The sequence below is a fragment of the Dasypus novemcinctus genome, chromosome 11, assembly GCF_030445035.2.
Source record: "Dasypus novemcinctus isolate mDasNov1 chromosome 11, mDasNov1.1.hap2, whole genome shotgun sequence".
Lineage (NCBI taxonomy): Eukaryota > Metazoa > Chordata > Mammalia > Cingulata > Dasypodidae > Dasypus > Dasypus novemcinctus.
The window spans coordinates 25,018,137-25,045,157 of NC_080683.1; the positions used below are offsets into that span (position 1 = coordinate 25,018,137).

The following is a 27,021-nucleotide window of genomic DNA, read 5'->3' on the forward strand; positions in this document are numbered from 1 at the left end:
CCACTCACCCAGGAGGGATCCGCAGCAAGGCTCTATGCCAAAAACTTGTGTGATGTACTGGATATGAAGATCAACCCTAGAGAAGACAGGGAGATCATTATGGAATAACTGGGATGTAGAGAAGAAGTAAAGAAAGGGTGAAATAGAAGAGCTTTATGTATTTGGGGGAGAAAGAGAGAGAAAAGCAGCAGTGATGGAGGATGAGTGTGAATGATACTACCCAACAGAGAAGAAAATACATGGTGGGGAAAAGATATTGTGGAAAACATTTTCCTGGGCCAGTATCATGTGGTCACATCAGTCCCATACAAGTTAGCTACTTTTGGAGTGAAGAGAGGGAACTTCTGTGAAAATATTGGGAAAAGGAACTTCAGAGCAAAGTGGGTCATGAAGAAGAGATGGTTTGTAATCCAAGTCACAACCTTCTTAAAGGTGTAAACCACAGACTCTTTCCCTTTTCAAATATAAATGTTCCCCTCCCCACAACTTCCATTCTAACTAGGAGTCACAAAATAGTATATCCCAGGAAATTCCCCTTTCCACAAGTAGTACTGGGAACAGAATCATGTCCCCCACAAAAGGCATGCTCAGCTCCCACCCCCTGCTCCTATAAATATAGACCCATTTATAACTAGGACCTTTGAAGGTGTTATTAGTTAAGGTGCCCAAACTGAATGAGGGTGGGCCTTCATCCAATATGGCTAAAGTCCTTATAAGCATTGGAGATTGGATGCAGAGAAGCCACAGGGAGCAACCAGCATTAGAAGTCAATAGAACCTGGAAGAAAAGGAGAAGATGCAGCCATGTGCATTGCCATGTGAAAGAAAAGCTAAGGAACCCCAAGATTGCCAGTAGAAAATACCAACCCCAAGAGGATGCAAGCTTTCTGACCTCTGAAGTCATGTGCCAATAAATTTCTGTTGTTAAGCTAACCCCTTATACAGTATTTGTTGTAGCAAATAGAAAACTGAGACAAGTAGTTAGTCAAAGGTTTCCCCAGGATCCATCGTGGAGTGAACAGGTCTATGGGATTTCTAAGATTTGTTCAAATTATACCATTCTCAAGTCATTATCCCCTAACTTCAGAGGAAAAAACAATAACAACAAAACAAAAAGCAAGCCTAAATCAATAAAGAGAATTTCCCAGCTGGATGGCCAAGGACATCAAACAGACCTAAGATGACAAGTGTCCACCTCACCCTTGTGAGCGAATGCTAACACCATTGATGGAAACTGAAATTCTGTGAAGGCCAACTGGCAGTGGGGGCAGCATCACTTCCAGGCCCCGAGCCGTCTGTGTATGAACCTGAGCCAAGGTGTCCCAGATGTGGACTTCCACATTCAAATCTGTATAGTTCACCAGCGATGCCATTCCAATGAAAAGTATCTCACCTCCTACATTAAAAAGAATCCATTAGCTTCTGATGTGGGCCAGTGGCCTCAACCATCTAGTCAATTTCAAAACTGTCCTACATGATTAAATACATGGTAAGCACTCCATATAACACTCTTAAGAGTTTTAATATCAAATTCATTTTTTCCATGACACTCTTAACACCTGTTTTAGCAGAGCTATGTCTATAACCTCAAATACACAAAAGCAAAATTGTTAGGACGACTGTACTCACAAAAACTTAACCTATTTCTATGCAATGGTAAATTAAGAAGTAGTTTGGAGGGTTCAGGGTCTTCATAACTGGCAGATAGCACCTTGTGTTCTCTTTTTCCACCCTCTTTTTTTTTTTACTGAAAAAAGTCTAAAACTTTATCTTTAGTGTGCGCTGAATCTCATAACCCCTTTTATGAGTAAAGTAGTTCACTGTTTACAGAGCACTTTCACATGCATCATCCCATTTTATCCTCACACTATCCTGATGACATATGTGAACAGATAGTAGGACTGGCATTTTGCTCTTGAGGAAACCAAAGTTTAGCTACCAAGGCCTCAAAGCCAATTGACAGGGAAGTCAAGGGCTTTTTTTTGAGCATACTCTTCTGTCTCCTATTTCAATACATTTTTTAATATAATTAGCAACTCTACTGAAATGCCATATATATTATGAACACTTTAATTCAATTCCTTTTAACCCAAATATTTACTGAGCACCTTAAGCAAGATATCACAAGGGGCACAAAAATAAGTTAAACACAGACCTTGTCCTCAAAGAGACCTCAAAGGTAGGATGTTAGGTGCCAAATAATTTTAGTACAAGACATACCACAAGAGAGGTGCAAATCAACTAGTGGGATTGTTCAAATCAGGGCAACATTCTGAATATCAGGAATGGCCTTAAGGGCAGCAAGATGGTGCTTGAAGTCTAATTTAGAAGATAAACCCCAAGAGAAAATGATAAAGTGGAAACTCATAATTCAATTCTGAAACATCAGTTTCACCCAAAGCCTTTTGTAGCAGTTTCTTGCTTAATCAGCCAGTGACTTGGAGAGAAAGAAAAGGCACTGGGTATTGTTGGAAGAAAAGGTGCATGTAGATAAAAATAGGGACTCTACAGGAGCTAGCAAAGAAAAGTGAAGTGCTTGTCCCATGCCAGTTCCTGGGCTAGGTGCTGTCAACCACTTTTTCTCCAACCTAACAAATGGAGAAACTGAAAATAAAGTAATTTAAATATCTTTCCCAAGAAGTGGTCAAGCTAGGATTCATTCAGATCCAGTTCTGTCTGTCTATAAATACCACACTAATGGACCAATCAAATTCTTCCTTCCCATCCCTCTTCCCTCCTCTTCTTTGTTTTCACATTGGGTTCCTTGTCATCAAAATCATCTGCTGGATGAAGACATGTAGCTCTCCAACTCAAAAGAGATTTTGCAAATAGGCTACCATCCTTTGTGGGTTTTATAGTGTGTTCTTTATTCTGCCCATCGAAAGACTGAAATGCAAGTGTAAACCCTGAAAACAATGCATCACATTGTACATATCAATAGTATGAGCTCCTTGGACTATTGGTTAATTGTCAAGCTAATGCTAACCCTAAATGTCTTTGAGGCACTATACATTCTTTTCATTATAGGTAGGATATTTTATTAAAAGCCAAAATCACTGAATTCTGAAGAGAATATGGTGCTCCCTCCTCCCTTTCCTACCTCATAGGAAGTAGAAGGACCTGTCCCACTAAGGTATTTCATGCTTTTTAGTTGCCTGAGGCAACAAATTCTTCTTCTGCACTCTCCGATCTGAATAATATTGAGGAACTAAAAGACACTTCCCTTTATTTATGTACTCTTGAGCAATGGAAAATGAAAACGATACCAGAGAAATTGAGCCCAGGCATTTTTGTTGGGAAATAAGGTGGCCTTTGACAATAAACCCTTACATATGGCTGCCTAAAATGCTTATCTGGCATTTAATTCCCCAGAAAGATACACTGCCTTCTTCTTTTCCAAATCTATAAGCTATGATATGATAATAAATTGTTAGAATTCCATCCTGGCATATCATCTAAATCATCAAGGAAAGATTAAATTATTTCATGGAATATGGTGCTAAAGAATCCATTCTTTTTATAAGTGATGTACAGAGTCTGAGACATTAGCTTTCTAACAAGGTAATTATATGTGATATGTCTCCAGGAACAAGAATCCTTATTTATTCAGGGCACCCTCTTCTTTAATCATATCAATAACTGCTACCACTGAACCTGCTGACCAAAAAAACCTGCTTTTATAGTTAACTGCAAGTGGCTAAGTACTTGGGATCTGCAAGCAAACTGCTTGGGTTCAAATCCCAGCTCTGCTACTGACTGAAAGTAGAGCTAAGATGCTCAAGTTACTTATTCTCTCTGAGCTTCAGTTTTCTCTTCTGTAAACCAGGGCTAATCATCTTATACATTTGTGGTAAGGATTAAATTAAAGTCAATTATTATTACATGCCTACGCTATTATTATTGGCACATGGTAGGTACTCAATAAATATTCACAGAACTAAGTTCCCACATCATGATAAAGTGACCCCAATTTTATAGAGGTAGAAACAGGTATAAGGACATTGATTAATGATAACTAAGATAAGAAAACAGGTTTCTTGCTTTTCAGAGAAAAACCCTTTCATCCAAAATATAATACCATCTTCAGTAAAATTCATAGGCTATTGCTTGTCTTACTTATACAATCAATACCTTAAAATAAAATAAAAAAAGTTCCTGCAGTATTATGTATTTTCACCTGCTATGCTGCTTCTGTTTCTGCCAAGAGACACGATCACTGGATTTAAAGTGGAGACATATGTAAATGCTGCAGGTAGAACTGAAGAATGATCCCCGCTTACCACACTCACATTCACAATGGGTCCATCTTCCCCCTGAAAATCAAGTTTTAAAATCAAACCTCAGTAAATAAGAGTCACTTGAGGAAAGAGAAAAAGTCCATATAGAATTAGTTTTAAACATTAATTTCAAAAAAATTGCTTTTAAAGGGCTTATTTTCTCCTTTCAAGTCTTGTGCACATGTGCACACTTGCATACACACCCACACACACACTCACATGCAGTGACAAGTACTTGAACTACCCAAGTACAGTATTGAACAGATGCAGAGGTAACTGCTCTAAAGGGTAAATAAGAATGATTTGCAATTAACACTCCAATTGTTTCTAAGTAAATGGTTGCTTCTAATGTCTTTGTGAAAGACTGAAAATAGCCTGCTCTCCAGAGAATGCAGGTGTTTAACATTCCCTAAGGCCACCCTCCTCCAAATACAGATTTGTAAAATAAGCCCTCCCTTTCTTCAAAACTGATAGAAGGGTAAGTTTCACACTAGCCCTCTTTAAATGATAAAAAAAATTTCTAATTAGTGAAATCTGAATGTATTAATTCAGTTCTATAAGTTTCCAATTTCAGAAAAAAAATGAAGATAAGATATTGTTTCAATTTCTTTTTTCAACTCTGAATTTTTATCATTTGATGGGACAGTGTGGAATTTTGAAGCTGTGTGTATGCCAGAAGATGTGTTCTTAAATTTAATCCATTCCTGTGGGTGTAAACTCATTGTTAGTACCTTTTGATGAGGCTATTTCAGGTAGGATGGGTCTTAAGCGTCTTAGTGGAGTTCTTTATAATCAGAATGAATACAGAGAGAGAAAGCTATGGAAGCAAGAAGCTGAAACAACAAAATGTGGAAGAGAAGGGAGAGACAAACAGACGCCACCATGTGCCTTGCCATGTGACAGAGGAGCCAAGGATCACCAGCAGCCAGTCTCCAGGAAGAAAACATCATTTGATGATGCCTTGATTTGGACATTTTTCTCAGCTTCATAACTGTAAGCTAATTTCCACTGTTAAAAAGCCTATCCATTTTATGATATCTGCTTTCAGCAGTCTAGCAAATTAAAACAGCCAGCCATTCATCATTTTGAGTTTTCAGTTGTATCCTGCCTTCCAAGAAAAGAAAGTGGGTGACTTTTAGGAGTCCTTTCAAGAAGGTCAATATTTTAATGCAAATTAGACTAACCAATGCACAGATATAGAATTATAATCCTCTATGTGAAAGAAAATCTGGAATATTTATCACAGTCTAAAATTCTAGATGAAACTGGGTATTTTGAACCAGTTATACACTACTCAGCACAGAGCCTATATTTTTTTCTTTAGTCTTTGTGAGATCACCAACATAGTCCTTCCAATTTGTACTCTCCACTACCAGTCCAAACCTTAGAATATGTAACCAAAAATAAATGAATTAGAAACATTCAAATTAAGAAAATTAAGGTCCCTCAATGCACCAGTGCATATATGAGTTCCTATATGATATCCTATATAAGCTCCTAAATGTCACTCTTTTTCTCTATAAACTTTGTCTTCACCTGTAACCACTTCTATCCATCATCCATTTCTCTGCCATCATCCAGACTTCTCTGTTGTAAAGTGATCTATATTCTCTCTCTCCCTCCCTCCCTCCCTCACAAGATACCCCAACTTTCATCTTTTCAATTATCACCAAGTTCTTTCCATTTTATCTAGTAAAATTTTACTTGTTAAAAATCCTCACCCCTTCCACTCTGCACCTATGACTTACAGAAGACATCCTTTACCAAAATACACTATAGCTTGAATAGCTGGGATGAAAATATCTAAAATAGCTGACAAAGGATTAATGTATTTAATACAAGAAAGATTTTCCAAATTCATAAGAAGACAGTTATTCCAATGGAGAGGAGGGAAAAATGGTGGGGGGTTATGGGCAATGAGCATATACTAGACTACTAATTCACAAAAGGGAGGCTACAAATGTCAAATAAACATTTGAAAAATTATTCAGATTTATGATTAAATATAGAAAATTGAATACATACATTTTTCTTCTCTCCTTCTGAAGACCCCACCAAAAAGGTGGTAAAGAAAAAATACTTTTAATTCATAGGAATGTAAACAGCAGGAGTGGAGCTGATTGTAGACAGGAGATTTTAACACAATTTTGAAAGACAGAAAATAGTTAGGAAGATAGTAGCTGATATAGCAGGATGGAGGGAGATTCAGTTTCCCAGGCAAAAAGGAAACATTTGTTCTATAGAACACCATAGATGCTGTGAGCCAGGTCTATGGGGAAAATGAAGGTGAAATATAGAGTTGAAGTCAGGAATATTATATGAAACAATGACCTCCCTACATCCCAACCCTTGACACATACAGAATGCCAGCAGCTACATAGTTACTCCCAGGGGTGAGTTTGGAGAGATCCTTGGAGAAATTGAATAGCATTTGAGTGTCCCCAACAGTGCAGCCAATTCCTTGCTCAGTCTCCCTAAATGAAAGACCAGCAGTCCATGAGACCCATCTATGTCCACTGACCTGTACTCTCCCTTTAAGTCCCTCCATCTTAAACATGAAAACATCTGACATAGGAGAAGCCAGGATAAATAGACAGAAATATGACTCTGGGAGATACTGAAGTAACACAAAGAAAAGAAATCAACTTTTAAGAAACTCAATTAAAGAAGTTCAAGAAGATATTTCATGAATAAAATAGGAATAATCAAAATAAAAACAAACCCTTGGCAATTAAAAATTGTATTGCCAAAATGAGATCTTGGCAATTAAAAATAGTATTTCCAAAATCAACTTTAATAGAAGTCTTGGAAGATAAAGTTGAAGAAATCTCCTATAAAGTAGAGGAAAAGGACAAAGCGATTGAAAAGATATAAGAAAAGATAAGACACATAAAGATGGATCCAGGACATCTGACATGACATCTAACAAATAGGAGTCCCAAAAAGAAAAATAGAGAAACTGCAGGTGGAGTAACTTCAGAAAAAGGGAAGGGATAGAAAGGGAAAGAGAAGAGAGGGGGAGGGTAAGAGGAGGAAAGGGGTGGAAGAGAAGGTCTCAGAATTTAAGGACATGAGTCACCTGACTAAGAGAGTTCATTAAATGGTCAGCATAATAAATAAAAGATGATTCCTATCAAAATATATCATTTTTAAATTAGAGATTCCTAAGAACTCCCAGAAAGGCAATCACAAATTACCTACAAAGGACAGAAAATCAGAATTACATTGAACCTCAATAGCAATACTGGATGCTAAAAGATAAATGACAGGATTGTGGGGAGATGGTGTCAGATTAGGCAGACAAGGCTCAGCTCTTTCACAAAAACAATGGAGGAAGAGCCAAAAGCTGCCTGAGTTACATGCTTTGGGGGTCAGCAGCCAGGACAGTGCTTCACAACTCCCAGGAGGATGAGAGACAGAGAGATGAAGAAGCCAAAACAACAATGATTTACCAAGCCTCCACAGCAGTCAGGAAAGGCTCCCCTCCCCCACCACTAAGATATTATGGGGACGGGGAACCCATGGCTTTTTGCAGCTGACTGAGAAATGCAGCTGACTGCATCTTTTTCACTGTCAGCTTTTACAAGGCAAAAGGGAGGGGGAGGCAGGGTGCTTTCCTTCAGTGAAATCAGCCAGGGGAGCCATCTTTGAACCTTGGATCTGCCCAGACCAAAACAAAGGAAAATGGAGAGATACACCTCCATGGAAAGGTGTGTCAGTGAGTGCCATCTACTAGTGAGTCTGGAAATTGCATGGGCAAAAATGGCATTTGGGTCCCCCTGTTCTCTTACTTCTGGGAGAAAATTGGTTCCATTCATGAGTCTCTGGCACAAATTTGATAACTTAAGCTGGGGCAATTTTAAAGAAAAGTTGAACCAAATATCAAAGAAGAGCTGTGAAAAAATAATAACAATATACAAGAGAGAGAGCTTGGCCATTAGAGTAAATTCACCAACATATTCAGAAGCCTAGACATCAGCAAATAATTACAAGTCATACTAGGAAACAAGAAGAGATGGTCCTGTCAAAGGAACAAACCAAATACCCTGAAGAGATAAAGGATTTAAGACAATTAATCAATGGTAATCACATAACTCTCCTAAATCAATTTAAAGAATTAAAAGAAAATATAACTAAAGGATAGAGAATATCAAGAAGACACTGGGTGAAAATAAAAAACAATTTGAAAGTCTGCAAAGAAAAGTTAACAGAACTTATGGGAGGGAAAGACACAATGGATGAGATTAAAAATACATTAGAGGCACATAAGAGCAGATTTGAATTGCTCAAAGACAGAATTAGTGATGTCGAAGACAGAATATCTGAAGTGGAAAAGACGAGAGAACAGATAGGGAAGAGAATGGAAAAAAATGGAACAGGGCCTCAGGGAATTGAATGACAACTTGAAATGCAAAAGCATATGCATTATTGGTGTACCAGAATGAGAAGAAGATGGAAAGGGGGCAGAAAGAATTTTTGAGGAAATAATGAATGAAAACTTCCCTACCCTTGTGAAAGGCAAAAATATCAATATCCGAAAGGACAGAACACCCCAAACAGAATAAATATGAATAGACCTACTCCAAAGCACCTTCTATTCAGAATGATAAATATCAGAGATAAATTGAAGATTCTGAAAGCAGCAAGAGAAAAGCAAAGCATCACATAAAAGGGAACCCTCAATAAGATTAAGTGCCAACCTCTCATCAGAAACCATGGAGAAGAAGTGGTATGATGTATTTAAGTACTGAAAGAGAAATACTGCCAGCTGTCCAACTGTCAAAGCTGTCCTTCAAAAATAAGGGTGAGTTTAAAGTCTTCAAAGAAAAACAAAAACAGATAGAATATGTTACAAAAGACCAGAATTACAAGAGATATTAAGGGGAGTACAGGAGCCTAAGAGGAAAAAACAAGGGTGAGAGATGTGGAGAAGAGTGTAGAAATGAAGACTATTAGAAAGGGTAAACTACAGGATAAAAAGATAGACAATAGTGTGATATGACAAAAGAAAGCCAAAGGTCAAAATGGATGAAGTAAGTAATACCTTTACAATAATAACATTTGAATGTTAATGGCTTGAACTCCCCAATCAAAAGACATAAACTGACAGAATGGATTAAAAAAATATGAACCGTTTATACGTTGTCTATAAGAGACTCAACTCGGACATAAGGATAAAACCAGGTTAAAAGTGAAAGGTTGGAAAAAGATATTCCATGCAATTAGTCCCCAAAAAAAGAGCTGGAGTAGCAATACTAATATTGGACAAAGTAGATTTAAAATGCAAAACTGTTATAAGGGATGAAGAAGGTCATTATATACTAATAAAAGGGGCAGGTCAGAAAGAAGAAATAACTATACTAAATGTTTAAGCACCCGAACTTATTGCTCCAAGATACATGAGGGACACACTGGTAAAGCTGGAAGGAAAAATAGATGTCTCTACAATAATAGTAGGAGTCTTCAATACACCACAATCAGTATTGGATAGAACATCTGGACAGAGGGTAAATAAAGAAACCAAGAGCTTGAATAATATGATACATGAACTAGACCTAATAGACATCTATAGAGCATTGCACCCCAAAACATCAGGAAATACATTCTTTTCAAGTGTTCATGGCATCTTTCTCCATGATAGACCATATGATGTGTCACAAGACAAGTCTCAATAAATTTAAAAGGATAGAAATTGTAAAATAACACCTTCTCTGATCATAACAGAGTAAAGCTAGAAATAAAAAATGGACAGAAAAAAGGAAAATTCATAAATATATGGAGATTAAACAACAAACTCTTAAATAATCAGTCGGTCAAAGAAGAAATTGAAATGAATTCAGCAAATACCTTGAGATGAATGAAAATGAGAACACAACATATCATAGCCTACAGGACACCACAAAAGCAGTGGTGAGAGGGAAATTTATAGCCTCATTGCTTAAATTAAAAAAGAAGAAAATTGAAGACCTAATGGCACACCTGGCAGGACTAGAAAAAAGCAGCAAACTAATCACAAACCAAGTCGAAGGAAAGAAATAGTAAAGATCAGAGCAGAAATAAATGAAATCGAGAACTAAAAAACAACAGAGGTAATCAACAAAACTGAGAGCTGGTTCTTTGAGAAGACCAACAAAATCAGCAAACCCTTAGCTAGACTAACAAAGAAAAAAAGAGAGAACACAAATAAATAAAATTAGAAATGAGAGGGAGCACATTACCACTGACCTTGCAGAAATATGAGATCATAAGAGGATACTAAGAACTGTATGCCACAAAACTAGAAAATGTAGATGAGATGGGACAAATTCCTAGAAACACAAACCATCTACACTAACCCTAGAAGAAACAGAAGACCTCAACAAACTAATCACAATTGAAGAGATTGAAACAGTCATCAAAAACCTCCCAAAGATGAAAAACTCAGGACTTCACAGGTGAATTTGATCAATCATTCAAAGACAACCTAATACTAATTTTGTTCAAGCTCTTCCAAAAAAAAATTGAACAGGAAAGAATACTATCAAACACATTCTATGAAGCTAACATCACCCTAATACCAAAACCAGATAAAGATACTATGAAAAAATAAAATTACAGAACAATATCTCTAATGACAATAGACTCAAAAATCCTGAACAAAATATTTGCAAAACTAATCCAAAAGCACATTAAAAGAATTATGCACCATGATCAAATGGGTTCTTAACCCAGGTACACAAGAGTGGTTCAACACTAAATTAGTGTAATAAAGCACATTGATAAATTGAAGAAGAAAAATCATATGATCCTCTCTATTGATGCAGAAAAGACATTTGATAAAATACATCACCCTTGCTTGATAAAAACAAAGCAAAAGATAGGAATAGAGGGAAGCTTTCTCAGGATGGTAAAGTGCATTATGAAAATTTTACAGTTAGCATGGTACTCAATGGTGAAAGACTGAAAGTTTTTCCACTGAGATCAGGAACAAGACATGGATGGCCACAGTCACCACTGTTATTGAATATTGTGCTAGAACTTCTAGCTAGAACAGTTAGGCTAGACAAAGAAATAAAAAGCACCCAAATAGGAAAGGAAGAAGTAAAACTTTCACTATTTGTTGATGACATGACCCTATATCTAGAAAATCCTAAAAATTTCACAAAGCTACTAGAATTAACAGACAAGTTTAGCAAAGTGGTGGGATACAAGATTAATACTCAAAAAACAATAGCATTTCTATACAGTACTGATGTGCAATCTGAGGAGTAAATCAGAAAGAAAATTCCATTTATAATAGCAACTAAAACAATAAAATATTTAGCAATAAACTTAACCAAGAATATAAAGGACCTGTATTCAAAAAACAACAAAACATTGACAAAAGAAACCAAAGAAGACAAATAAATGGAAGGACATTCCATGTTCATGGATTGGTAGACTAAATATCATTTAAATGTCAAGTCTACCCAAACTGATTTACAGATTCAACACAATCAAAATAAAAATCCCAACAGCCTTTATTTCTCAAAATTCAAAGAGCCAATAATCAAATTTATTTGGAAGGGTAAGGGATCCTGAATAGTGAAATAAATGTCTTTAAAAAAGAAGAACCAAGTTGGAGGACTTTCACTTCCTGACTTTAAAGTATATTACTTAGCCACAGTGGTAAAAAACAACATAGTACTGGCATAAGAACAGATAGATTGACCAATGGAACCAAATCAAGAACTCAGAAATCAACCCTCATGTCTAGAGTCAAGTGATTTTTGACAAAGCTGTTAAGCCCACTCAGCTGGGCCAGAACAGTCTATTCAACAAATGGTGCTGGCAGAACTGGATAGCCACATCCAAAAGAAAGAAAGAAGACCCTTATCTCACACCATATATAAAAATTAACTCAATTGATCAAGGACCTAAATATAAAAACAACAATCATAAAACTCCCAGAAGAAAATGTAGGAGAACATCTTTAAGATCTTGTGGTAGGCAGTAGTTTCTTAACCCTTACAACCAAGCACCAGCAACAAAAGGAAAAGTAGATAAATGGAACCTCCTCAAAATTCAACACTCTTGCACCTCAAAGGGCTTTGTCAAAAGGGTGAAAATGCAGCCTACTGAATGGGAGAAAAATATCTGTTAATCACATATCTGATAAGGGTTTAATATCCATGATTTACAAGGAGATCATACAATTCAACAATAAAAAGACAAACTATCTGATTTAAAAATGGGCAAAAGACTTGACAACTGTCCAAAAAAGAAAAGCAAATGGCAAAGAAACACATGAGAAAATGTCCAAAATTACTAGCGATTAGGGGAATGCAAATCAAAACTACAATGAGATATTATTTCACACCTATTAGATTGACTGCTATTAAAAAGTCAGAAAATTGGGAAGCAGATTTGGCTAAACTGATAGAGCATCCACCTACCACATAGGAGGTCCAGGGTTCAAACCCAGGGCCTCTTGACCCATGTGGTGAGCTGGCCCATGCGTAGTGCTGATGTGCACAAGGAGTGCCACGCCACACAGGTGGCTCCACATAAGGGAGCCCCACACACAAGGAGTGTGCCCCATAAGGGGAGCCGCCCTGTGCGAAAAAAGTGCAGCCTGCCCAGGAGTGGCGCTGCACACTTGGAGAGCTGACGCAACAAGATGACACAACAAAAAAGAGACACAGATTCCTGATGCCCCTAACAAGAATGCAAGTAGACACCGAAGAATGCACAGCGAATGGACAGAGAGAGCAGGTGGGGGGGGTGAGGGATGGGATTAAATAATAATAAATAAAAATTTAAAAAATAAAAAGTCAGAAAACTCTAAATGTTGGAGACAATGTAGAGAGATAGGAATGCTTATTCACTGTTTGGTGGGAATATAGAATGGTACAGCCACTGTGGAGGACTGTTTGGTAGTTCTTAAGGAAGTTGAATATAGACTTGCCATTTGACCCTGCAATACCACTACTAGTTATATACCCAGAAGAACTGAGAGCAGTGACATGAATAGTCATCTGCACACCAATGTTCATAACAGCATTATTCATGAAAGCCAAAAGTTGGAAACAACCCAGGTGTCCATCAACTGATGAATGGATAAACCAATTGTGATATATACACATGATAGAATATTATGCAGCAGTAAAAAGAAATGAGGTTGTGAAACATATAACATGGATGAACACTATATTGAGTGAAGCAAGCCAGACACAAAAGGACAAATACTGTATGATTGTGCTATTATTAACTAAATATATTGTATGAAATATAAATATTTTATGTGAAATATGAATATGGGTAAAATTGCACATGTAAGACCCTTTTTCTTTGAAGCTGAAAAAATGTAGGTTAATATTACAAAATGTTAATATCAGACAAAAAAAATTATACTAAGTGAAGGAGACCAGACACAAAATGCTACATATTGTATGATTCCATTTATATAAAATGTAAATATAAATCAATTTATGAAGATGAAATTAGATTAGTGGTTATGCAAGGCTGGGAAAGGAATGCCAAGGGGTGCAGAGTCTTTCTTTTTGGAAGTAATGAAATTGCTTTAAAATTTTGAGATGATGAATGTACAGCATTGTGATTATACTAAAAGCCATTGATTATACACTTTCAATAAAACATATGGTATGTGAATATATCTCAATAAAACTGCCTAATAAACAAATAAATAATTGTGCAAGAATTCCCAGGAATAGTACCTATGTACAGCAGGGGAAACAGAGAGATCAAGAGGTGAGGAATTTTCTTTTTATTTCTTTGTCTGGTTTTTGTTTATTATTATTATCATTATTGAAATAATGAATATGCTCTAATAATAATTGAAGTAATGCAAGCACAACTATGTGATTATACCAAATACCATTGATTGTATACTTTGGATGATTTGTATGCTTAATTAATATATATTAATAAAATTGATTTGTTAAAAAAAAGACAAATGAAATATGCTTTTAAAATTCTGAAGAAAATTCTTTTTCATCTATCTGTTCCACTATACTAAGCTGGCAATATTCAATCATTTAATGACCTGCAAAATATGGCAATGTCAAATAAATATCTATGCCTAGCTAACCTATCCATCAAGTATAAGAGTACTTGCAGACATGTAAGTGCTGATAAAATTTCCCTCCCATATACTCTTCCTTAGGATGTTTCTTAAGGCCATGGCCTTAGAAAACAAGGGAGCAACCATAATAAGATGTGAACTTCAAGAACTGTGTATCTAACACAGGAGAGTAGTCAAAGGAAGTACTATGATGAAATCTGTGGAAGAAGCCTAGAAAACAGCCAACTTAATTGGAACAGAACAGAGAGTTTCAAGAAAAAACAGTAATTGTTCCAATAGAACTTTTTTAAAAGATGGAAGAATTTTATAAGAAAGACATTTTAAGGAAAAAAAATAGGAACTCTAGGAAAAAAATAACGAATCATTTAAAAAGAATTCTACTTCTCTCTGCCCACATCATTTAGATTGTTATAAAAATGTAAATACAGATTACTGACTTAGCAAAAAGTGGTTCTGTAACTATATTCAAAAGAATTAAAACAATTTGAGAAAGGGGGAAAGGGATGTGAGGGCATGATTGTTTTACTATTCCCTACTTGTATGTATTACTTTAATCAAAACTTAAAATTTGCTTTTTTTAATGTTCATCCTCTCTAGTATAAGAAATACAACAGTATAAATTTTACCCATTTAAATGGTGACTATATATATACAAATCAAAGGAAAATATCCAGGGTTGACCAAATCTCAGAAATCATATATCCATACAGTGATGATAGGAGTATAAATTGAAAAAGACTTTCAGACAACTGGACACTACATAGCATAGGCTTGAAGATCCACCTTGGGCTACACCTCAACTGAAGTAACCTCATAAAAAGGTCTTACTTACAATAGGTTCATACCCACAGGAATGGATTAGCTTTAAGTACATGATTTTCTGGGGTACACACAGTTCCAAAACAACACATTCATTTAAATGGAATATTATTCAGTGGTAAAAAGAAATGAGCCACAAAAATACATGGAAGAATCTAAAATGCATATTGCTAAGTGGAAGTAACCAGTCTGAAATGCCTACATACTGTATGATTATTCCAATTACATGACATTTGGAAAAGGTAAAACTATAGACACAATAAAAAGATCATAAAAAGATCAGTGGTTTCCAGGAATTCAGGGAGGAAGTGAGGGATGAATAAGTAAATAGGGCAGTAAACTATTCTGTATGATAGTGTGATGTTGGGTACATGACATCCATTTGTCAAAATCCATAGAACTGTACAACATAGAGAATGAGCCCTAATTTAAGCTACAGACTAATATAATACTAATAATGCATCAATAGTGGTTCATCAATTAAGAACATGTGCCACACTAATGCAAGATGTTACTAACAGGGGAACTGCGTGGTAGGGATGGTATAAGGGAATCCTCTTTACTATCCATGCAATTTTTCTGTAAACCTAAAACTGCTCTAAATATCTTTTGTTGTTTTTTGTGTTTTTTGTAAGGGCATGGTGTAGTTTTCTGCCTGTTCATGGGTGTGCGAGGAATACTGATAACATTAAAGTCAACTCTTAATAGGAAGCTCAACTGCAGCTGTGAGAACATCTCTCACTAGAGCACCAGGGAACAGCATGGACTCAGTGCCCTTAATAGACCATGAGGCAGAACTAAGAGGAGTAATAATACCAGTTATGTGAATGTTGTGAATTTTGCACACCCACACCGAGAACATGCACCCAATAAATTGATTTATTCTTTGGTACTAACACTCACTGAGACTGTGTACTGGGACTACCCATTTGTCTTGTTTTTAAAGGAACTAACTGATGCTAATTAAAAGTCCCATTGGTGGGGTCAGTTTCCCACTTCATAGTAAGAGACAATATAACAATACTTTCAAGAGGAAAAGGTACTATCAGTTAATTTAGTTCTAAGAAGTGATTCACTCAAAACCTTAAGCTGCACATTAATGATTGTAACCCACTCAGAAAGAGATGCCAAAGGATTCCACTTACCCTGGGTGGAACTTTGCATTGAATTTTTTGTGAATTGCTTGTAGTAATATTGATGGCACAAGGCTGAGAACCAAATAACACCAGGCTAACATCTTCCAAACTAGAACCTTGGATGGTGGCCCAGAGCCCTCCTGTACAAAAAAAAACAGCGTTTTCAGATAGGATCCCCAGCCACACAGGCATAAAGAAATTAATAAGCCACAGGAGAGGTAAAATGAAATTAAACTATGAAGACTCTTGATTTGTTAAAACACAAGGCAATGTTCAAACTGCAGAAAAAGACTGAAGTTAAATATATAAACTACATAAAAAGAGATTAAAATGGGGACTATGAGACAGAGAGAAATAGTAACAGATTTCTAGAGATAATGAATAATAAAACAGAGGTACAATACTGCCGTGAATCAGAGAAGTAAAATAAATGGCTTCTGAAAACTCTTCCTACCCTGGATTCCTAAATACCATCACTACCAAACCTATGACATTTACTCATTTTCTGAGAAACCAAGTATAAAAGAGCATCATCATAGAAAGAGCAATGGGTCCAGAGTAAGTGTACCAGTTTGCTCTGCCACTTGAAAGCAGGTCTTTATGCTACTGTCCCTTAGCCTTGGTCCTCCCAGCTTTGTGTTTTGCTACCACACATATCAGGTTCTAGTCCCCATAATGGTATAGAAGTGACTGACACCACCACCCACTGCTGTCAGGATTTCTCTGCTGACCATTGACAAGCAAACACAGAAACCCCTTACTCCTTATTGCAAACATCAGTAAGAAGAGAGATGGCACCCTATGGTTTCGTGGTTCACTTTCTCATTTACAGAAGTAGCCGTGGATGTGGCTGCTGAACAGAAAATCCTCCTTATTATTGACAAGGTCTGCCATCTCCCCAGAAGGGATAAGAGAGGCAAGGAGGCCCCAAATAGAGAAATAGGTACCCTTGAGAGTGGGGAGGGGATGCAAGAGCAAGGTCACCTTCCCCTACACGTCAGGGTGAGAAAGAGGAACTTATACAACCTGAGGAAAACCTTTGGGTAGGATGTGACTGGGTGGGAAAATATCCTGAAGAATTGTGGCAAAACTACAATAGACTTCAAAATTAGAGAATATAAAAGAAAAGATGCCAGTGACAGTAGCAAAATAAAAGATGTAATATCAGGAAGCAATCTTGACAAGAAGAATGCAAGAATATAAAGACAGTTGATGTAAATTTTGAAATGCCACTGGGGAACTCAAAAGAAAGTTTTAAAAAATGGCTAGAAAGAGTGAAAAGCTACAAGACGGAATATCTTCCTAAATTAATCTAAAGTGTTAATGCAATCCCAATAAAAATACAGATACAATTTTTAATTTAGACAAGCTGATTCTAAAGTTCAGAGAAAAATAATCATTAAAAATTTCAAAAATAAGAGGATAGGGAGTCTTCTGCCAGATAAAGCATTTTATAAATTACATTTTAATTATAATTAAAATTAATTTATGTGACAACACAATTCAGTATGGCAAGCAATAGTTTTTCAACAAATGGTACTGGGACAATGCTCTATCCACAAGCAAAAGAATGAAATTGAACACCTATCTCCCACCATACAAAAAACTCGGAATGGATCAGAGACCTAAATGCAAGAGCTAAAACCATAAAATTCTTAGAAGAAAACACAGGTATAAATCTTCATATCATTGGTTTAGGCAATGATTTCCTAGATGTGATACCAAAATCACAAGCAACAAAAGAAAAAAATAGTTAAATTAGTCTTCATCCAATTTAAAAACATGGGGGCTTTCAAGGACACAATAAAGAAATGGGAAGTAAAGCCCACAATATAGGAGAAAATATTTTAAAATCTTATATCTGAGGATGGTGTACAATCTTCCCAGACTCTAATCCCTTCACTATATATTTATGGTACAGCTTGCCTGATAGGGTGACCAACTTATCCTGGTATGCCTGGGACTTTCTCAGTTTTAACTACTTAAGTTCCACATCCCAGGAAATCCCTCAGTTCTAGAACCCAGGGCTGGCCCCATTTTAAAACGGAAAGTCCTTTATCCTGGGAACCCCCACACTCCTGGGAAAAGTGGGACAGTTGGTCACCCTACCTGTGCAGGGCACTCTGTATAAGGCATACAAAGTTGACCAAGCCACTTCCTGCCCTTAAAGGGCCTACAATCAAGGTGGGAGGAGCTAAAGAAGGTTTGTGTGGCCTGAACTGCGAAGGTAACTTTTTAAGAAGACCAAAGCCCTGCATTGTTTTGGTAGAAGACTATTATATGACTCTGATCACAAGTCAATAATTACTGGGTCAGTACAGACCATGAGCTTCCACTCTAAGCACCATGTATTATTTGGCTCCTTCCTTAAATCACTAAGAAATAATAGTAAGTGCTGCTTTCTCTGTCTTAGGTACAGAGACCAGGCGGGGTGGGCCTCTTAATTCACTTTTCTAAGCAAAGTCAAGTAAGAAACAAGACATTCCTTTGGGCAATGAGTTTGGGCCCAGGATAAACTGCTTTAAACAATGTTCTAAGCAGCAGGTATCTACCTATCATAATAAAAGTGATGCAAAAGGCATAAAGAAAGGGAGTTTTATGCTCTAAAAATTACACTTTAGCAAACATAAGCAAGAATATTCCTAAGCGTGATTCTTGCCATCCAGTTTAAACTAGTTGTGTTCCTCACAAAGTAGCAAGTCATGAGGGTTCCTTAGTTTTCCATAACACTAAGACCCAACTCATGGGGCTAAATGTTGACAAGACATTACTTGTCATTCTGCCCTCCATATTTTCCTTTTTTTTTTTTTTTTAATTTATTGTGCCTATATATGGAAAGCACATTACAGAATACAGGTAGCAAAGACAGTGGCTTCAGGCTGTGTAAAATGGAGGGCCTTAGTGCAGCCACTGGTTAAGGGGCACCAAGGGAGGCAACTAGGAACTCTAAGCTGTCAAGACTCAGAAGCTTGTGCAATTGGGTGGGCTTGGATGGGGCTGACGGCCATCATGGAGGTTAACAGTACTTGACTTTGTAGGTCAGCCAGATATCAAGTGTCTGTCAGTTAACATGCATTTGTGAAACTCTCACTATGTGCAAAACTCATAGTGGGTATAGTGCCTCGAATTATGTTGCCCACAAGTCCTTACCCTGTCCCTGGGAGTGTGACCTTATTTGGAAATACGGTTGTTACAGGGTTTTGCAGATTTAATTATGTAAGATGAGGTCATACCAGATGAAAGTGGGTCCTAATTCCAATGACTTGTGTCCTTATAAAAAGTGGGAAATTTGAGAGACAGGCACATACAGAGGGAAGACAGCCAGGAGAAGACAAAGGCAGAAACTGGAGTGATCCAGCTACAAGGCAGCAAAGCCAAGGACTGCCTGGAACCACAAGGAGCTAGGAAGAGGCAAGAGGGGAGACCCCTAGAGCTTTCAAGAGCACAAGGCTCTGTCGACGTCTTTCTTTTGAACTTGCAGCCCATTTGTGGGAGGCCACATTTCTGTCATCGTGAGCTATCCAGCCTGTGGTCCTTTGTTTTGGCAGCCCAAGAAATCCAATGCAGTGGGCAAGGCCTGTACTTCATAGTTGCCACAATGTTTTTACTTTGCAAGGGGCTTTCCCACCTGGAGGTTGATTTTAATCTCGCCAAAACTGAGGAGGCCTATTCGTAAGGCAGCATGGAATTGCAGAAGGAGCAGGAGTGTGGGAGTCACCACATGGCAGTTTTGCATCCTAGTTCCACCTCTTTCCTTTGTGAAGATTTGGGCAAGTCACTTGCCTCTTAGACCCATCATTATCTCCTCTGCAAAATGTGGATAATAATTCCATCTTTGACGGGTTGTAAGCCTTTAGAGATAAAATGTGCCACTGACTAACTTAGAAGAGGTGCTCACTAACTGATTCTATAGTTGTCATCATCATTATTAAGAAGCTAAAACCCACAGGAGCAACTGAAACTGCTAAGGTCACACATCTGACTTGTGGTGGGACTAAAATGCAGGCAACATGCCCTAACCCCAGCCAGCATCGTTTCCACTGGACCAAATAGTCCCCGTGACTCAGTGTCTGACCCAATTCCAATTATGCCTGACACCTCCAGCCAAACTGTGACCCTTTATGTGGCAAGGGAGTTCACTTAAAGGCCCAACTGTCTGTTGTTCATTAAAAGAAATGCTGATGGCAGAGAACAAAAAGCTGTGACTCATAGTGCATATGGAATTTATCACACAGCAGAACTAGATTCCTGCCCAAGTCCAAAAGGCCGGCTTCCCAGGGTGAGATGGAATGTGGTGACTTCCCCTGATTACCAATCTCGGCAGCTCTGGGAGGCTTCACAGCATCCAGTCTGGGCTCGACGATTAGGAAGAGGCCTCTTCCATGGGCACTGATGGCAAGACCAGAGGGTGTCACCAACATCGAGATCTGATGCACTCCAACTGGTAGCAAATCCATCTGACAGACAACGTGTGTGTGGTTTGAGGAAACAACATCGCAACTTGTTCGGTTCACTGTAATCTGCAAGGCCTGGGAGTCATTAGAGAACCCAATTCCAGTAATATAAACCAGTAGGCTGGTGTCACCATCTAATAGGAGAAAAGAAATTTAAAAAATAAAATCATCCCTCAATCATATCACTTCATGTAAGAGACCTATCTCTAACAACAAATGTTTATTCCTTCTTCCCTCCCCTCCTAAACATTCAGAGATATGGTTGCTGAACCAAATACTGGCCATCTGCATTTACCATTGCAGCACACAGCCCCATCCAAAAGTTTCTTAAACTAGTAATGAGAGATTACCACTCACTAAGGAAATGAAAATAAAACCCAAATAAAGAATATTCCAAAACAAGAAACAAAGAGAATGAAACACTTTATGTCATCAAAATTATACTTGTCTCCATTTACATATCATGATCACCTCATTTAGACTGGCCCAAAAAAAATACACTTTCTGCTCTTATGCAACTCTACCTCATGTCTTGATGTACCTTCTATCTACACCATCATCAGACACATGGCCTCTAACAAAATCATTTTGGGTCTGGGTTCATGCCCATCTTAGTGCCAAGTCACAAATCATACCAAGGGAATACCATACAGAGTGAACCCAAGGAGTTGACATTTGGAGGTACTGGAAAGAGCAGGAACCTGAGCAGTGAGCTGGTATATCGTTCACATGCACAACCACCTGAGGAAAGCAAAAGAATTAAAACAAATGCATGCATTTCATATGCATAGGGGCTTTCATAAAATAGCTGTACAATTTACCCAAATGAAAATGTTTTAATGATTTTATTAATATTATTCTCCTTTCTTTCTTCTATGTTCCTGATAAAAAAACTAAAATTGTAATGAATGGCTCAAAATATATTAAACTTTTTTTAAATGATAGGGCTATGCTGCAACCTAACATTTCTGTAATTTAACAAGCTAAATTCTCAGATAAATTCCCTCATTGTCATATAGAAGTAAATTTAATAAAATTCAAAGTGTACAAGGACTTTCTCTCACTCTGTATTTTCAACAAAGTACCTACTTGCTGTGTAATGCCCTTTCTTTGCTAGCAAACACCAATGAAGCAGGCTCCCTCCTTCCATCATCACTATAAGGATATATAACTGAAAGCTAGGGTGTATTTGTACATTTGATTTGGGTCCATTTTGTCCTAGAATGGCCAAGAAGAAACTAGATGTCTTTCCCTCCCCCTGGAACTAATAATCTATTAGGACTCAAGCAATACTCAGAGGTGAGGAAGATAAAATAGAATGTCAGTTAACTTTACCTATAAAATGGATTAAAAGCACACATATCTTATTTATGTTAGTATTTTCTTATGGAAGGGATTTGGAATGACAGGGGTGATACTTCAATTTTATCTATAATGTTTTATTTTGTTCATAAAGACAAAATAAATATATCAAACTGTTCACAATTGTCAATCCTTGGTTTGGGTACCCAAATATACCCAGATTTTATTGTTCTTTGTCGATTTCGTGATTTGAATTTTTCGCGAGGAATACAGAAAGAAAAAGAAAAGGACATTTTAAAAAGGAAAGAGTCAACTTAGCCTGTTTACTCTTAAGTGCAACTGTGTGCAGGCACAAAATAACTTTTGTATAGAGGTTCTTTATTTTTTTATACTATAATAATAGCATCAATAATTATGATAATAGGATGTTACTTTTACAATACACCTATACTTCATAGACTTTACATTCCCTGTAGCAGTAGAAAGAGGACAACCATAATTGCCCTTATTTAACTGATTGGAAAAATGACCACTGGGAGCTAAATCATAGGCCCACATCACAAATCTTTGAGGGGCTGAGTTAGACTTGCACCCCAGGTAGCCCATCTATTCTCACCTGGGGGCGCTGGTTGACCGTAACCAGCATGTCTCCAAATATGGGTCCAATGAAAACTCCACCATCATATAGCACACGAGTAGTTGCGACAGGGTCCACTCCAGTCAGATTTTCATCAGAGACCTGAAATGGTTACATTTTTGGTCAATTCTGCCATGGGACAGAGGTCTAGTGTTGCTTAAAATAAATGATGAGGTTTTTTGCATTCTGTTTAAGATAATCAGACAACTAGAAAAAGAGACAGGATTAAAATTTTAAAACCTAACAGTAAGTGATGGCTAATGAAAGCCCCAGTAGACTAGAGGAATATTTATTTGTAAGTGGAGTTGCCTAAAGAGGTACAGCACATCAACCTTCTCTCTAGGTCTTGAGATATTTTGCCCCTATATATACTTCTCTATCTTATATGCGCTTGCAATTCAAAACATTAAAATAAAATGAAACAAGTGTTATAAGAGCAAGGATCCTGTCCTTCTTCCATCTCCACCCAAGTATCTTTTCTGTTAACCACATGATGATCCACAATACCATATAGCTTAGGTAATATTTGATCATTGGCTTCGCTTTATAATAACTACATACTAGATGATTAGTAGATTATTTTTTAAAATCCTCAATATGCAACGGCAGCTGCTTTTGTCATTATCCAAAGACAGCAAATCTTTTTCCAAACTTCCTTCTGCTCTGCCATCTGCCTCTATAATAATCTGAGTCAATCACATCTGCTTAAATTACCCGATAACAGATGTAGAATTATTGCATGGTGGACACTGACCAAAACTTCTTTACCTAGAGTGAGTTAGGAAAGGAGACAGTGTGTTTAAATTGCTTCATCATGGATATGAGACACCAAAAAAATCACTGAAAAACTTCCAAAAAGAAAGAGCATAGAATTCTTTCTCAAATATGCCAATAAAATTAACAATTCATGACAATCTCTGTTCACATGATTCTGATTTTTTTACACATTGCTCCACAGCACCAAATTCTCACAACCACAAGAGATACTGTACATACCCCGATGAAATTGGGCAAATCCCCAATCTGGGTGGACCAAGAGAGTGTCCACACACGTTCGTAGCAAGAGCTTAGATCTTCCTTCACATTCAAGTCACTGACATTGAGGTACCTGGATGTGATGTCATCAGCATTTTTCTGTAAGAGCTTGTGCAGGTGACCAGCAGAAATGTGCACAGGGACACCTGTAGGAGAAAGTTTTGATATAGAAAAACAAGACACTAATTTATACACCTCCCAGTCTTATTATCAAAAATAACAAAGAACATATGTCAGGAAGCCTATTAGAATTTTCTCGAGATCAAAATACAGTTTCAAAAGAACCCCAAGCCCTAGTTAAACCATTTTTCCCTGTCAAATACAAGTAGATATCCACTTTGTACATTGTGATGCCCTTAATCAGTATCACTACCACATAGCAAGGAGAGCACAGTCACAGACAGAACTTTCTCAACACTGTCAGCTCAGAAAGCAAACTTCCTGGTAAGGCCTGAAAATCTACTTAAATATTGGGTTTTCCCTGGAAATTTTTAGATGACCCAGTGAACAGAAAAATGTTGGCCACCTTTCTCTAGGAGTGGGGGAGGCACATAGCATCTGAACCCATAAAAGTTTAGCCAGCCCATCTGAGGAATGCTGGCGTTCAATTTGGGTTTCTCTACTAAAATCTCCTCTAATCCCAACCACCTGCTTCCCCATTCCATCTTCCCACAGAGAAATAACACCATTCTGTTTGAATCCTGCTTATGTCTGAAGTCTGCTTCATGATTCACCAAAAGTTTCCATTTAGTTAGCTACACACAACAGCCCTGTGAGGTGGGTCAGATGAGGAACCGAATGTCTGCTTTAGAAGATTGAAAAGAGTAAGACCCAACAAGATTCAGAAGCTTGCCAACCAAATGAGAAATGTTTAGATGAAAGCCCAGGTTTGCCTTCTACCTATTCTAGAGGCTTGTTCTTATTCCACTCAGCCCTGAAGGGTTAATAAAATAACACAATATTTCTAAAAGCAAACAAAACCCTTACCCTTTTTAAAAACATTTTTTAAATATATTTGTACATAACTTGAGGGTCACCACCATTTCAAAAGGCCAAGTTAAGGCAGACTTTCCCCAGTTGTTGTTTTCAGTGATGTGAGGACATCGGCAATAGAACATGATGACTGATTAAGTCTCTCTACAGATAAGCTGCAGTTCTCTCATTCATGAAGAGGGAACAGAAACATGGGGCACTAATGGACTCTGTAAAGCCAGGGTACTGCTGGCCATTTACCAGATTCCAATAACCTAGGGGGCCTCAAATTCTCCTAAACTGACCTATCTTTGTAAATGCACCACTCCATTCTTCCTATCCAAGAAAATCTTCTGCAAGCCCAGCATCTTTCTGCTTGGGAGGGCAAAAGACTTCCAGACCATGACCAATTTCTAAACAGTCACTCTTGCATTCTCCTGAGCCTCCCTTCAGATTCCCCTATGTTTCTACCAAATAACTAATATATCCTAGTTACTTCTAATCCCTGTTCTTTGTGAAATGTGTGTATTCTTGAATATTTAGAAACTATTCTGTACCAGCGGCACTGGAAAGCTCTTTCTACATTTGTTAAGACTACTAAAACTTTTAGTAGTCCATGGTGTCACGGTTGAGTTTAGTTTGGAAGGACTATGTCCACTATGGATCTTGGCTCAAGGAACCTAGAAAAAAGAAGACTGACCCAAGAATCAAATACCAGAGTTCACATCCAGATCCCGTCACCAACTGTTTTTATGATATTTGAGCAAGTCTCAGTATAATGGGCTAAATAGTCCTTCCTCCCCCACAACCCCCCCAAAAAAGTTATGTCCACATCCTAATCCCTGGAACCTGTGACTATTTCCTTATATGTAAAAGAGGTGATTAAGTTAATGATCTCAAGAAGGGGAGCTTAGCCTAGATTATCTGGGTATGTCCAAACTGCCATCATATGTATCCTTATAAGTGAGAGGAACTTCATTCCTTTTTATGGCTAATTTTCCATTGCATGAATGGAACCACATTTTTCTTTTCCATTCATCTGCTGATGGTATCGAGGTTGTTTCCAGGTTTTGGCTTTTGTGAATAATGCTACTAGGAACATTTGCACACAAGTATTTTTCTTGGTCTAAGTGAAAGAACCCAGACACCACGAAGGAGTTGTGAGACAGAAGAGGAGGAGGAAATGTGACCGCAGAGGCCAAGGTGAAAGTGAACTGGCCACGGGCCAAAGAACACCCGCAGCTGCCAGAGCTGGAAGAGGCAAGGAAGCAACTCTCCCCAGAGCCTCCAGCGCAACCCTGCCCACACCTTGATTTCAGACCTCTGACCTCTCTGAGAGAGAAAATTCCTGTTCTTTAAAGCCACCAAGCAATCCAAGGAAGCTAATACACTCGGTTTCCATGTCTACAAGGTTAAAAAGTTGAAATCATGTAATAAGTCCCTTCCAGAACTTTAATTTTAAGGTCATTTTTAGGCACTGGAAAATAAACAAAACAAGTTTTTAAGACTGTCACCCTGCCTGGCAACCTCACCGGATGTTGTCTGCAAATGGCCCCAAAATTGAAAATGAGAAGTATACACCTCAATTGCCCCTTTACCAGATATCACTGTTTTGGAAAGTTGAATACGAAAGTGTCCTCCTAAAGGTGGACTTGTCCTCTGTAGTCTCTGTGTTGTCACCCGGACCGATTCCAAGCCTCCTTCCATTCCTGCGTCTGGCAAAGAACTACGGCATGTCAAAAACAAAGCATTAGTAACTGAAATCATCAAGAAGAACCACTCACCTCAAAGACCAGGCAATCTCCCTCGTTTCCATGCCATGAGCTGGAGCTGCTAAAATTGGGTGTCCCTCTCCGAGCACAGAAGGAAAAGTATAATATAAATACTGGAATGCTTCTCTGAGTATTCCAGGCTTGACCCTGCATGGAACCTTGGAGCTCAGGGATCCAAAGTGAAGTGATAGCTTCAGCCACCACAGTTCTGATCCTGAAGCAGAGTTCAGAGAAAACTTGGTATCTCTAAGCTCATTTGCGGAGCCAAAAGGAAAGTCATGGGCCATGGTTCCCTTCTCCCACCCACTATCCCATGCTGAAGGCAATGCCACTCCATCCAGCAAAGCCCTTATCTAGTCCCTCAGTACAAACACAGTCTACCTAGCCCTGCTTCTAATATAACAATTGGATCAAATAGATTGTGACATACCCATGCAATGGAATATTATTCAGCCACTAAAATTCACATTTTAGAAGGATGTTTAATGATATGGGGCAATATTCCACATATGCGCTTAGGTGAAAAGGCCAAGTTTACACATATAGTATGCAATG

At 37.8% G+C, this 27,021-nt stretch overlaps 1 protein-coding gene across 9 annotated transcripts in view; it reads right to left on the reverse strand.

The window, feature by feature from the left end:
• The window catches only part of PKHD1 (PKHD1 ciliary IPT domain containing fibrocystin/polyductin), a 568,785-nt gene that overhangs the window by 499,980 nt on the left and 41,784 nt on the right, over positions 1-27,021 (reverse strand). For 8 of the 9 annotated variants that reach the window (XM_058306868.2, XM_071218517.1, XM_058306861.2 and 5 more), the window contains 9 exons: positions 26,293-26,420; positions 23,684-23,868; positions 22,667-22,789; positions 21,384-21,489; positions 20,607-20,882; positions 16,304-16,434; positions 4,177-4,312; positions 1,200-1,395; positions 9-76 (listed from right to left, as the gene is read on the reverse strand). In XM_058306868.2, coding sequence (XP_058162851.1) covers positions 9-76; positions 1,200-1,395; positions 4,177-4,312; positions 16,304-16,434; positions 20,607-20,882; positions 21,384-21,489; positions 22,667-22,789; positions 23,684-23,868; positions 26,293-26,420 — 1,349 coding nt within the window. The remainder of the gene's footprint in view (positions 1-8; positions 77-1,199; positions 1,396-4,176; positions 4,313-16,303; positions 16,435-20,606; positions 20,883-21,383; positions 21,490-22,666; positions 22,790-23,683; positions 23,869-26,292; positions 26,421-27,021) is intronic. The other variant, XM_071218516.1, reaches the window with a different exon arrangement.